Consider the following 14,501-nt stretch of genomic DNA (forward strand, 5'->3'; position numbering starts at 1 on the left):
CGAAAAAATTTGAAGATGCAGTGTTGCAAGCATTGTTGGACGAAGACTCCACTCTAACTCAATCACAATTGGCGGAAGTATTAAATGTGACTCAAACAAGTATTAGCAAGCGTTTGCACGCGATGAGAAAAAATTCAAAAAGAAAAAAAATGGGTACCACACGATTTGACCGAAAGACAAATGGAAAATCGAGAAGTCACCAGTGAACTCCTGCTGAAAAGACATCAACGGAAGAGTTTTCTATATCGAATCATCACAGGTGATGAAAAATAGATATATTTCGAGAATCCCAAACGAAATCTTGGGTTAATCCAGGCCAACCATCAACATCGACTGCAAGACCAAATCGCTTCGGAAAGAAGACAATGCTCTGTGTTTAGTGGGATCAAAAGGGTATTGTTTATTATGAATTTCTCAAATCTGGTGAAACGGTTAATGCTGCTCGCTACCGACAACAAATGATCAATTTGAATCATGCATTGATCACAAAACGTCCGGAATGGACCCAAAGACATGAAAAAGTAATTTTGCTACATGACAATGCGCCCATACCACAAAAGTTGTCAAGGAAACTTTAAAAGAATTGAATTGGGGTGTGCTACTTCACCCGCCGTATTCACCAGATATTGCTCCTTCGGACTATCACTTGTTCGATGGCGCACGGATTGGCTGAGCAGCACTTTGTTAATTTCGAAGAAGTGAAAAAATGGGTCGATTCATGGTTTGCTTCGAAAGATGAAAGTTTCTATCGTCGCGGAATCCATCTTTTGCCAGAAAGATGGGAAAAAGTCGTAGCGTCGAATGGCGCATACTTTAAATAAATAGCTTTAACCATTCACTTCAAATTAACATGTTTTTTCTTTAAAAAATCCGCATTTCATAGGTATACACCTGGTATATGTGTCAATTAAGTATAATTCTTAGCGGCACATTAAATATTTTCTTTTAAATGAAATAAAAAAAAAGAAAAATCGACTCGTCTTTGCGTCTTATACTATTCCGCCAAATTTAAAAGAAATAGCTTATAGCTTCTTTATCATATGTATATTCTTTTTACGAATAAATAGGATAAGATCAAGGTAATAGGATAAGATCAAGTAATTGTTGTTGAACACATCTCGTTTTTGTCAAATATTAATCTCAAGAGCAAAATACCAGTTTTCAATGTAAAAATGCTGACGTTTATTATTCCCCAGTAGTATAAAAATATAACAAAATATAATACATGTAGTATAAATATAAAAAAATAAAATTATTTACAAATTTTTCAAAAACTTTTTAACATACAACAATTCTATCATTCCGCGAAACTAGAAAAGCACTGGTTGCATCGGTTAAACAACTATATATACACAATATAGTTACACTAGTTTCAGGTCGTCAACAAACAAGCAAAGTTACATAACTATTCCCAGTAAACACAAAGTATCATCGATATTACAATGTCAGCTCAATCATATGGTATTCCAGGTGGCAAGGTGACATTTTTAGACGTCACCTTCCTACCCGGGATATTACATAACTGTTACTTTGTTATATTATAAGGCAACAGTAACATAATATACCATATGATTGAGCTGACATTGTAATATGGATGATACTATATGTTTACTTTGTGTTTACTTTATGTGATACTGGGTCGACTACAAATTATCTATAATTGGTGTATACTTTTAGATATCTATGAATTATATACATCTTCCAAAAGTTGATACTGGATCATTGTGTTCGCTGAAGGCTAATAGCAAAATCTCTCTCATGTGATATAAGGAGTGTCCCACTCGTTGTATCGGTGCAGTGGGAGATCGTATGGAATCGGAAATATCGGAACGGCTGAATTATCTTCGTCCTTGATTGGAAACGTCGTTGTCTTGGTCTGAATGCAAAATGCAAACTTATTTGAGACAATAATGACAATAAAAACGACAATAGCAATGGTAGCAAGGTTGACATTGATACGCTCGCTGCATTTGTATAAATAGCAATATTAACCCGGAAGTGGGCGCGTGAACGAGACCAACGTTAATGCGCGCGTATCGGTCATTTCGACCGAAATATATTTAAGCACACTTATGTATAATAATTAATAAATTACCAATCCAATTATTAAAAGAAACAATAATTGAAGGAAATAATTTTATGATGTCACTATTTCTTCTTTTTCCCATCTTTTTTTCCTTTTTAGCATTTCTATATCTAATATGTGTAGGAAATGTATTAAACTCATTATACATATGTGGATATATTAAAAACAAAATTATATTTTTATTTTAACTGCATTAGTAAAAAATGACATTCTTTTAGTTTAATAAAATAAAATAAAAATTTCTTGCTTCTCTTGTTTTACTTTGATTAACTTAAACATTGATTTAATAAATTTAAAAATTTATTTGATAAATTTAGAAATAGAGAATAAATCTTAATTTATGTAATGGCAATATTAAAATTATCACATTATGTATTATTTCAATAATTCAAGTATTAATTTTAATAATATCGCTATTGAATCAAGAATATATACTCCAATTACGCGTGCTGTTGAAAATTTTATTGATTCAACGGAAAAAGAGAGAACCGTCCGCCCAACTACGATATCGGAAAGACAATAGACGTTCGGCAGTACATCGAGCGATGCTGACGCGGCAGAGATAAAAGATTAACGTTAATAGGCGCCTTATAGTCTTTTTAGACCGACTGCTAAAAACGTATCAAATTTCACACAGAAATAAGCGCGTCTACTTCTCCATGCTATACGCGAAAACATCAAAGAAAATTTACGTAAATGCGAAAATACGATAATGTCAATAGATTAGATGATATAAATAGAAAACGAAAAAGTACGAAGAAATGACCGACAAGCGCCCACTTCCGGGTTAAACGGCTGAGAAGTTTTATTCGTCGATGATCAGATATGCTAATGATGACACTTACAATGAACTTTGGTAGGAACACAACGCCGACCTCGTAATTTTTTATAGAATATTTGTTGTAGTACTGGCCTCCCCACGCGGCTTTGCTGAGATTCGCGCTGGTCAGCACAAACCAGGGAATGCTTTTCAGGTCGGGTGAGACCCTCGTGTAGGATTTAATATGAGGCATCGCCCGGGTCCGTCCTGTTCTCTCCGCCCTCCACTGGCTGCATATAATCATAAAAGTCTAGCTATAGAAATAACATGTTGTTTCCAAAGAAAAATTAAAAAGTAGTGTTGGGAAGTAACGCATTATTTGTAACATATTTATCACGCGTTACAAGTGACGCCTTTGTCAATAACATGTTGGTATCGACGGTATCTTTCATCGTAACGATAACAATATTTTGTTATTTTACACATGTAAAATCTACATGAACTGAAAATTATAAAAGAATTGTCTTTAGAATTTAGTGAAAAAAGTAACGAAAGTTGTAACGACCTGTTACTTCTGGAATAACGATAATAATAACAAGTTATTTGTCAAAATAGTGAGGCAAGGGAGAAAGAGTTAATGATAATAAGTTCCCTGCTTAAAAGATTTGATAAAAGTACAAGTATTATATAACAAAAATTATATAAGAAAGATCTATGTAACTAAATCGTGTTTTTGATAAAAAAATAAATAAAATTACATATAAAAAGAAACACGTGTATTCAAATAAATATTTAATCGTTAAAAATAAGTTACGCGATATAGAACAAAAGATAACTTTTTACATTAAGTTTAAATGAGAAAAATTAAAGTAACATTATAGAAATTTTCGAATTTTTCTGATTCTGAAATAGAATATTCTGATAGAAATAAGTTGAAATAAAGTCATATAATACAGTATTTTAATAAAATTTGTATATATTTTTATGAATTTCATTGTTTTGGATTTTTTAAGTAAAATTCCTTTCTTTTAGTGGGTTGTGAATATATAACATACAAATTATTTGTAATAAATAACTTCCACAACTCTGTTATAAAAAGCAAATAAAACTTACTATAAATACGATTCTATCCACTTCTGTTTGTCATGCCTATCCCTGCTATAACATAGGCAGGAGCTCCTATAGTATTCATAATCGTAGCTTTGCTTGTAATTCTTTAACGACGGATAAATAAACTTAAATTCCGGGTTCTCTGAATCCTGCGTGGTTTCCTGCGTGTATGACATAGACTCAACTATCTCCTCCGACAACCAGCTCTTCTTGTAACTTGAACCGAGACTGCCTATGCTGGAACTTTGCGCAATTAGAGGCCACTTCTGTGCGTCCTCTGGCAACGTTGCATGATAGAAGAGAATATGCGACAATTTGTTGTATCCCCAACAGGCATTATCATGTTCATAATCCCCAGGAACAGATGTGATGAGAAACACATTTACGTCAGAAAAGTTCGTCTTCTTCACTATCTCTATCCATTGATGCAAATCAGGATTCTCGTATTTGCTCAAATACTTGTAGAGGTCCTTTTTAAAATTCGTTTTTGACTCTCCCACACAAAGATTCGCGTATTCCGGCAACGGAGATAAATGAGGCGAAATCCATAATCTGTGATAAGAACATGATAGAAGTTTAACCATAAATATCATACACCTAGTAAGAAATGTCTATGAGTATTTTACAGATTCTTGAAGTTGGACAATTGGAAATTAGGATTAAATATAATATGGATGAAACTTTAGAAAAATTCGTTCAAATTATACCCGATTTGGAACAAACCCTTGTGTCTTGTCCTCCCAGTCTTTAGAGAACAAATTGGCAGTAGAAACGACTACCCTAATCCCACCATCACTGTATTGCAGAATAATAATCTTGGTATGATGGCATCCAAAATTAGATGGCTTCTTCATTTGTATTGCAGTGATGTTGTCACCCAATTCTGTCTCATCTGTTCTATTACCATACAGAATCATCATGTTAGTACGCTGGCCAGCCAATATGTATTGTGTACACAGCCATGTGATGTCTACTTTGAAATTCAGATGAAGACTGTTGACTATCTCCCCAAGACTTTTGTCAAGAATCTCAGGAAAAGTTATGGAGTATTGTTGATTGTAAGTTTCCTCTGATGAGTCCACTCTTGTGAAAAATAAATGGTAAGGCGCTGAGAAGTCATGTTTTACTGCAAATTTTCCTGGTTTCACAATATTATACTTGTTTTCTCTATAAAATTCAATAGTTGTGTCTTGTATTATTTCTCTGTATTTGTCATCATCATAAGCTTGATATTGATTTTTAATTATGTATGCCCATCCCCTTTTGCTGGTTTTTGGCTTTTCACTTTGTTTTTTGGTTGTAGAGTTACTCTGAGAACAGCGAGCTTCAGATGTGTTCATGACGAATGTTCGTTAACTAATACTTTCATTTTGTTCACTACTTTCAGAATTGTTTTGACAGTTAATAATGAATCATTGGCTTCCCTTTGTAACATTGTTATACTCTATCTTATCTTTTATGCTTATCTATCTTCTATCTCTGTCACATTTATTGTGTTTTAATACAGAATCAGCTGTATATAAAACTTAACTTTTTTCTCTTTCTTGTCCATAAAAATTATATTTGTTATATTCATCCCTCTTAACTGAAAGCTCTGACTATTTTTACTAACTTGAATATTTTTAGTATCCTCATGCTCTTCATTACTTAAAGCTCTGGACAGAGCTTGAGCCTCTATATCCAACTGTTTAAGCTTGTCTTGTCTCTTTTGTGCCATAATTTCTTTGTTTGTTTATTTTCTCTTGCAAATCTTTATTATTTAATAAATGTTGGAGTTATTACTAGAATAAAATTTTCTTTTTGTCTCTTTCTTTTCTAGAAATCATTTGCAATACTTTTAACTGGTCCAGTAATTGAGGACAACTATCATATGTAAAGTTAAAAACCTCTAATATTTCTATCATTCTACTCAACTGATTTAACAATAACTTCACTGAAAATGAAATAAAATTCATGCATCTAAATTGTACACATGGAATTCTATGTTAAAAAAAATATGTACACAGATACTTACAAGAATGTAATTTTTCATTAAAATAAATCAAATACTTTCTAGAACGTTCCTCTATAAAAGGGCATCTGTTTGCTGCAGCATTAGAAGGTAATTTTTAATATTCTAAAGCAAAAAGATATATATAACATTCTTGAGAGAAAGAGAGTATTGTTACCTGCAGTATCCATTGCTGAAAATAAAATATTGCCGCTTGTGTGAATAATCTATAAAAAAATGTCTTATCTATCTATCTAGAACTAGATAATAGCACAATGCATAATACAATGCAATTTTGTTTTTAATGCTTTTGTATTCTATGACCGTTCAATGTATCATTTAACAAATAAAAATAATGATAGAAATCGAGCACATTATATATACATGACAGCTCGTAGCGGAGACATTGGAACTAACAAAAGTAACGAGTCTAATCGTATAACGGGTCTAACCGAACAGGTCTCTCCGCGCCACCGTCAGATGGCGCCAGGCAACCTGTCCGACCGGGCAATCGTTTCATTCCTGCGTGGCGTATTGCACTGTTCTGTCAAACTCGGAACAAAAAGGGGTGAAGGCCCGTGCGCACGAGAGCCAGAGTGAAAGCTTGTGTTCGCGGGGTGGGGCCCGACTTTTACGCGAATTTCGACATTGGTATCCGGCCGCTCTGAAGAAGATGAATTGATCGGCCGGGATTGATCGTGACGTCGCACGATTGGTGTGTATAATCGTATATATCCTCGCGAGCGCGCTATTTCGCTGAGACCGAAAGACAGCTGGGGGAGGAGCAGTCATGGAGGACGATCTGCCGACCGAGTACGATGTGGTTGTCGTAGGCACAGGTATTGATTTTTATCAAAACGATGCCGCGCGTTGTCCTCGGCCGCAGCGAATTCTCGCCAATAACCCAACACTGCTTGCTATCATGATTCCCGACAGGTATGACCGAGTCCATCGTCGCCGCGGCGGCAAGCAGGATTGGCAAGAAGGTTCTGCACTTGGACAGGTAATACCCAGGTGCCCGGCCGGCGCGACTTTCTCCTACCTCCTGCACTGACATGCCATTAATCAGCTGCAATCCCATATGCAACTGACACATTGTTGTAGATTATCTTTCACGTAACAGCCTAAAAAAATTAGTTGCATTTGTAATCTGAATTGGCATGACTTAGATTTAAAGCTGACTTGGTCATTTCTCGTCTACTTCTGGTATTATTGGTGAATTATTGGTGTTACACGCTGTACAAATCAAGATTGGTCATTTATGTATAAATTATGATACTCCATGTCTAAGTGTAGATAATATAAATTATACATAAGATATTATCTATGTAGACAATGAATAATTTATAAATATCATTTAAAGAACATATGGTTTGCTGAAAAATGTATTTAAAAAAAAGTAGATTTTTAATCTTTGGAATCCTGATGTGCAAATTTGTAAATATTATTTCTTAAACAAATTAGAGTCCATAGAATACTTTCAAAATTGAATTGATCAATCTGTTACATGAACTGGAAGTTTCATGCAATTTGTTATCTTTTTTAAACATTACATTTATAGTTAATATCCAAAACAGATACTGTAACTGTCTTATAATTTAATTATTCGTTTTTGTATATTTTAATATAATTACAATATCCTACTTAAATTTATATTGTCTACATGAGAAAAAACTATATATATCACATTATATATAAATAACACAACATAATTTTGAAATCTATGATACAACTCTGTTATAAATATTATAACTATTTTACTATATGATTGTATCGTGTGTGTGTGTGTGTGTGTGTGTGTGTATGTGTGTATAATATGCTGTTTATATATAAAAATTATAACTATGTATGCACAACATGTAATACCAGTAATTACAATGTCAAAACTTTTCAAATTGGTTTTCAAGTAATTATACAAATTTATACTGCAATTTTAAGCAGAATCGTAAGTCTCGTAACTTGTTCTCGTAAAATTTGTCAGAACTTATGAGTAGATTTACAAGTCTATGCAATATCATATGTCATACAATTATTCGTAAATATCTATGATTTTATGTAATTTACGATATTTACAAGTGATTGTATGATATATGATATTGCATAGACATGTAAATCTACTCATAAGTTCTGACGAATTTTACGAGAACAAGTTACGAGACTTACGATTCTGCTTAGAATTGCAGCATTAAACTGTGAATTTATTGAACTGTTAGTTTGTCGTTAAATAGAAGAAAATATTGGAGGGAAAATTGAATGACGTAATACTATTGCCTCATACATACTAATGAATATACTATTAATAAAAAATTCCCTTGCACATACAATTTATATACTTCAGTGTACTTATAATTAAAAATGTTGTAAATATCTCGTAAGTATTTTGTAAATAAGAGTTTCATAATGGACCGCTTTATAAAATTTTTACTTATTTATATTTAGCAATGAATATTACGGAGGTCTTTGGGCTACATTTAATTTTGACGGTTTGCAAAAATGGATAGAAGATCTAAAAACAGCAAAGGACAACACTAGAAATACGAGTGTGGATTTAGAGGATGGTGAAAAATTCTTGAAAGCTAGTGATCAATATTCCACTGTCGAGAACATTGGAGAAACTTGGTACATTTCCAAGTAAGCATTGAGATGTGTAGTAATTATTTTGACAATCTCAGAAATGACTTTGCACACTCTGATTGGTTTGCCTTTGCGTTTACAGCGAAGCAGATTTACCTGTCGTTTCCTCCAAAGACACCCAGACTGAAAACTCTGGAGACAGCGGCGCCATTGAGGGTGCGGAAAAGACTGATCAGGACAAGGCTGACAAAAAAGAGAACGTGAAACAATGGAGCATAGACCGTATAAAGAAGGAATATAGAAGATTTAATATCGATCTGGCACCTAAAGTGAGCTCGCTGCACTTGTGGATACACATACACGAAAACAAAATTTCAGTTCGCGTAACTGAATAGGATGAAAAACTCACTAAATAATATATTTGTTACTGTATCCGAAAATATTTGTCTGAACATTCAGCTGCACTTATGGGATGTCATATTTGAAAATTTTATCAACAAAATACTGATTTTTCCTGCAAAATTTATGTCGTATTAGTTGCACAGAATTACAAATGCATTTACATATTGAGAGTATGCAAAAATTAATCGGATAGCAATATTAATTTGTCAATATGACACAAGAATGATAAAAAATTAATATCTCGAATTGTCATCGTAAATATTTGTCTAATATGAGAGTTCTACAGTTTGTACATTCTATGGTGTATCAAATGTGTGTTTATTCAGGAAAATTGTAAAGATCATTGCTGCGATTGACATTCAGTATTCCTTTAAAATTTGGTTGCTGGACAATTGGCTGAGTAGAAACCTCCTACAGGAATCTTTTTATTTTTACAAACTAGTTCTTCATCTGGTCCCTGGATAACAGAAAATTCAGTTACACTAACGGAATTATCTCTTCCATGTATATGCATTGTTTGCATTTGCTGTTTGTTGTGCATCTTTGACGTGCGCTTCTCATTGCAGCTATTATTCGCTCGCGGCGAATTAGTGGAACTGTTGATTTCTAGTAATATCGCACGTTATGCCGAATTTCGTGCAGTCTCTAGGGTCGCCACGTATATGGACGGCAAACTCACGCAGGTCCCTTGCTCTCGAGCCGACGTGTTTGCTAACAAAACCGTTAGTGTGGTCGAAAAGAGAATGTTAATGCAACTTCTGACATCTTGCATGGAACAAGGTGCCGATAGTCCAGAGTTCGATGGTATGTGCGACGTATTTAATGTCGTATGTTCTCTTAGCTTGACCTCAAAATAGAATCAATGACCGATTTCACACATTTGCAGGTTTCCGTGATAAAACTTTCTTAGAATATCTTAATACGAAAAATCTCACGCCTATAGTACAGCATTACGTTGTGCAAGCCATCGCGATGGCGACGGATAAAACATCATGCAGGGACGGCGTTAACCGCACGAAGCACTTTCTGAATAGTCTTGGACGTTATGGTAATACACCCTTCTTATGGCCTATGTACGGAAGCGGTGAACTGCCTCAATGCTTTTGCCGGTATGCTCCGAATACGAGAACATGTCGAAATTATATAATTTTCTCAAAATAACGACAATCTCCACGATTTTCTTCTTGCAGATTATGCGCGGTTTTCGGCGGAGTTTATTGCTTAAAGAGACAACTGGACGGCGTGGTAGTTAATGGAGATAAATGCAAAGCTATTATCACTGGCAAACAAAGATTGGCCTTGGAGCACTTAGTCGTAGGGCAAGGACACTTGCCACCAGAAATCGTAGCCTCCGAAGGAGAGAATCAAATTTCGCGCGGAATTTTCATTACCGACAGGTATTGCCTATGTTTAGTCTACTGTTTAAATGACGACTGATACTATTTTATGTTGCACGCGGCGTTATGTTAGAAGAACTGTTTCATTTCCACAGATCAATTATGCAAGGCGAGAAAGAAAGTCTAACACTTTTGTACTATCCGCCGGAAGAAACAGGCCAAGAACCTGTTACTGTAATTGAATTGGGACCATCCACCAATGCTTGTCCTCAAGGGTTGTGTATGTATAACACTCGCACAAATGTGCAGGATGTTTTCTTAATTAGCGCTCAAAAAATTAAGGTAAAAAATCCTGACCCACTTTCTTCTGCAATGTTTCGTAAAGTAGCGATTGGCTGGGTTTCACTTAATTATTATTTTGTAAAGCAACGCAAAAAAAGTCTGAATTTTCCAATTTTTATTTAAGAATGACATTATGTAATTAATGAGCGTTGGTTAAAGAATATTCTGTATACACAAAAGTCAGTTGGGTCAAGAATGTCTCTATTGTGCCTTCCTTTAGTTATGGTTCATATGACATGCAAACGCACCAAGAACGCGAAGGAAGACTTAGCGTATGTTGTGAATAAGTTCCTGAGAGCTGAACCGCTTGATCCCAATGTACGTAGTTCTTCGGATTCTCATACCCAGACGGTATCTCCTGATAAACGACATCTTCAGGTAATAAAACGTCCTCGAAATTGAATTTAATTGAAATTGAGAATCTCATGTTCTAAATCGAGTTCTTTCAATTAATTATACTAGGATGGTGATAATCAAGAGAAGGAAGAAACGGAGTACCCGATACCGCAAGTATTATGGTCCCTATATCTGAATTTACCTGCGAGTGACATTAAATTAAGCGAGTCGGCGCCGAATAACATACATTTATGCTCCGGACCAGATCTTGAACTTGATTTTGACTTTGCTGTAAACCAGGTATGTCAGTTTATTTAACACAAAATTAATTATTCTCTGAAATTTTATTTTTTAAAATACTCTATTTCCTTAGATTTTAATAAAAAATTAATTAATTATTTCCTAAAATTTTAAATAATTAATCATTTCATAATATTGTATTCAACAAATAATTAATTAATTATTTCATAAAATATCTCTTTCAGTGTAAACAATGTAATTTGTATGACTGTCATTGCTTGTATGTGTACCTGAGACAAAAAAAAAATCACCACTTAAGTATAATTTTGTACAATCGTTCTTTCGCTCTTAGGCCAAGAGTATCTTCAAGTCTATGTATCCAGACGAAGACTTTCTGCCGCGCGCACCTGACCCGGAAGAAATCGTTTTGGAAGGCGACGAAACACCAGGTCCGAAATTTGAGGGCGGTATCCCCGCAGAAGGTGAAGAGAAGCAAGACGTCGAGAAGGCCGAGAAAGAGGAATGAACGATTATCGTATAATGCTTCTGCGTCTCCAGTGTCGAAAAGAAGATAAGGCTTTTGCGCCTTTAGTGTCTTTTACCTTCATCGTTATTGCATTTCCTTATAAACGTACTTGGGGAAAAAAAAGAAAAAAAAAGTAACAAGCATGGGATACGAATTAAGAGGCAGTAGTGACGCAAACGAAGAGAAGCTTCGCAATGCTAACCTTGTAATTTTTCGTATATTTACACGTTATTTTTCGAGTTCGTTCGGTACAGTTCCGTCGTTGAAACGCTTATTCTCGATTCGTCTCCCATCCATACAGAAAACACGTGCTTTTGCATTTTACACTTTACCCACGAAAACGCAGTTCTATGAATATTATGCTTCGGCAAGGACACAGACTCGTTAGAAGGGCACAAATGCGTTTGCCAAGACGAAATACGGAATTTAATAGTGCGATCGTGACTTTACATTTGGTGAATATATCTTGACGATTCGTGTTTTCTCCTCATTTATATAATTCTCTTTGCGCAATCGGACCATAGTAAGGAAAAACAAGTAAGAGAAAGCAAGCAACATCGCGTGAAAAAAGTTCGAATGCATTCTACTAAGTAGGCGTAGCGCTCGCGGTCGAAGACTCCAAGAGGCGTACTTCGTATATAACGATATCGACAAAGATACGAGAATGCAGTGAATACGGCGTCACGCTTTGATACTTCAGTAGACATTAACAGCAATTATATATAGTATATTGTATGTGCACGAGCCATTAGTCATTTAGATAGACATCGTGACGTATTTGGGATTGATAGTTTGTATTACATGCATTATAAATGGATATGCTACCTTTAATGCGCTTGTCATAATATATCTGTAATAAACACACGAGAGAAGAAAATGCGCAACCCAATTTCGATTTTAATCAGTGATTAATACAATAATGTTTGCATTCAATACTATAACCGCTCGCTAAGCGTTTAGTAAGCGGTTTTAGTAGCAATGAATGTATCCAAAAATATATATAGCTATACACATCAGGATAGTGTCATATCAATCAGTTTGGAATATTTTTTCCGGTGATTTTTTTATGTTGTTACGTTCGCATCGAACTAAAAAGAAGGATCGATTATGTGTTTTGTCGAAATTTCGCACTTGCGTGCGTGATTAGGAACGCGATTGTACTCGTCCAACGTGTTTGTGGCTTAAGTAGACTTAGTAATTTTAGTACTTTATTCCTATATATATCAGGAAGTCCACAATGGTGTCTCTACAATTTTCACGTGCTTAAATTACGTTGTGATCCAGGTCAAAATAAAAGACACATTTTTTTACAAAAATATATGTCCCTTTTGAGCCAGACTACAGCATAATTGAAGTGCATGAAAATCTATAAGTGTAAAACTATCGCGGATTTCCTTATTATAGTTATACAAATCACTTCTTTCAGTCTACCACTCACATATCCTATAGTTTATATCTCATGAGGAGATCACAGTTTCATCGACTCACTCGGCTATAGTTTCCATTAAAATTAAATTAAATTATAATGTAAAAATCCACAGTGTTCATGTAACTACTAACAGTGAAATTTACAATATGTCTTTTTGTCATATAAAAATCAAAGAGAATTCACAAGGCTGTGTGTGAGTGTGCGTGTGTGTGTGAGGGGTAGCATTTATCTTTCTTTTTTTTTGTTTTAATATTAAGCTGATATTTTTTTTACAAGCTTTAGATATAATATAATGATTTTCCTGGGAACATTCGTACACATTTCGGATATCTTTATTTTACAGATACTTATACATTAGTTTTCTAATTATTTATCACACATCCTTGTATTATGGTTTACTTAAGTCATACGATCTAAAGTTCCAATAGAAATAATTGTGATAACTGCTGTGCACGTCAATAGATTTCTCAACAAATTAATTTGTTGGTCTGTTTTGTTCCAACATTGTAATTTATTTACTTTACGTTGCATATTCAACTATGTTATTAATACATTTCCTAACGTCAATAATATGTTGCTTTCACTTATGCGTATCCGTCTTCACTTATGTTTACACGTTTGCAAGTTTTTATAAATATATGGATCACGTATTCCGAAAATCGACCGTGACCGTTACAGTCATGAAACCAATATGACCTAATATTTCGTCGATTATACGTGCGACTATAATAAACGTATACTTCTTGCATTTTACATCAATACACATAGACCCTTTACACTATATTTCTAATGTTAGTATAATGACAGAATCATGTTTGCAACAGTGCAACCTACATTCAAGATCTAAAACATGTAAGAGCACACACATAGAGAATTATTCTACTCGTATATGTAAAAATGTAATTGATAATTTAACGTGAACGCTTCTGTGTTTCATGAGAAATATTCTCTTCGTTTCTTAACAATAAACTATCAAACACTGATTCGAAGGAAAATGTTCATGTTCAATAACTGAATTTTGCATCTGGCATTATCTGCCACCAACATGACCGCAGATTAGTCATGTAAAAGCGTTCAGTAACCGGCATTCTACCTATTTTTGGCATTCATGCGCGGACTTTATCAAATATTGATGTGTACAGAGATCTATCTCAAACAACACATGGTGTCTTTTATCAAGACCTATATTAATAATCATTGCTTGAAACCTGTCTCAAGTAAGATATTTAGATTTCAATTTAGAGTTAGATGAGGGTTTTCCATTTGAATCGCGACTATAGATATAAATATTATACTTATCGTAATTCAACTGAAGAACTTGGATTTTGAATAAAAATCTGAGTATTTCATCTGAGACAATTTTCGAGTA

At 34.3% G+C, this 14,501-nt stretch overlaps 2 protein-coding genes across 3 annotated transcripts; one reads left to right on the forward strand and one right to left on the reverse strand.

The window, feature by feature from the left end:
* Positions 1–1,158: 1,158 nt before the first annotated feature.
* On the reverse strand, positions 1,159–6,363 carry LOC116845038 (probable tyrosyl-DNA phosphodiesterase). Of its 2 annotated transcripts, XM_032817296.1 has the most exons (6): positions 6,125–6,363; positions 5,971–6,042; positions 4,680–5,889; positions 3,960–4,508; positions 2,932–3,136; positions 1,159–1,876 (listed from the first exon to the last, which is right to left on the reverse strand). In XM_032817296.1, the coding sequence occupies exons 3-6, from the start codon at positions 5,294–5,296 to the stop codon at positions 1,757–1,759; spliced, it is 1,491 nt and encodes a 496-aa protein (XP_032673187.1). In that variant the 5' UTR covers positions 5,297–5,889; positions 5,971–6,042; positions 6,125–6,363; the 3' UTR covers positions 1,159–1,756. The 2 variants fall into 2 exon arrangements, with proteins under 2 accessions (XP_032673187.1, XP_032673188.1); XM_032817297.1 differs by lacking the exons at positions 5,971–6,042; positions 6,125–6,363 and having other exon boundaries at positions 4,680–4,853; positions 4,931–5,076.
* Positions 6,364–6,491: 128 nt separating this feature from the next.
* On the forward strand, positions 6,492–14,121 carry LOC116845036 (rab proteins geranylgeranyltransferase component A 1). The gene is made up of 11 exons (XM_032817293.1): positions 6,492–6,785; positions 6,883–6,949; positions 8,386–8,577; positions 8,663–8,849; positions 9,489–9,726; positions 9,809–10,031; positions 10,113–10,319; positions 10,415–10,539; positions 10,822–10,979; positions 11,064–11,237; positions 11,530–14,121. Exons 1-11 carry the CDS (start codon positions 6,737–6,739, stop codon positions 11,701–11,703), a joined length of 1,794 nt encoding a protein of 597 aa, XP_032673184.1. The 5' UTR covers positions 6,492–6,736; the 3' UTR covers positions 11,704–14,121.
* The last annotated feature ends 380 nt before the right edge of the window (positions 14,122–14,501 follow it).

The sequence above is a fragment of the Odontomachus brunneus genome, unplaced genomic scaffold (genome assembly GCF_010583005.1).
Source record: "Odontomachus brunneus isolate Ranch 3 - 2012 unplaced genomic scaffold, Obru_v1 Obru_scaffold_049, whole genome shotgun sequence".
In the NCBI taxonomy this organism is placed as follows: Eukaryota; Metazoa; Arthropoda; class Insecta; order Hymenoptera; family Formicidae; genus Odontomachus; species Odontomachus brunneus.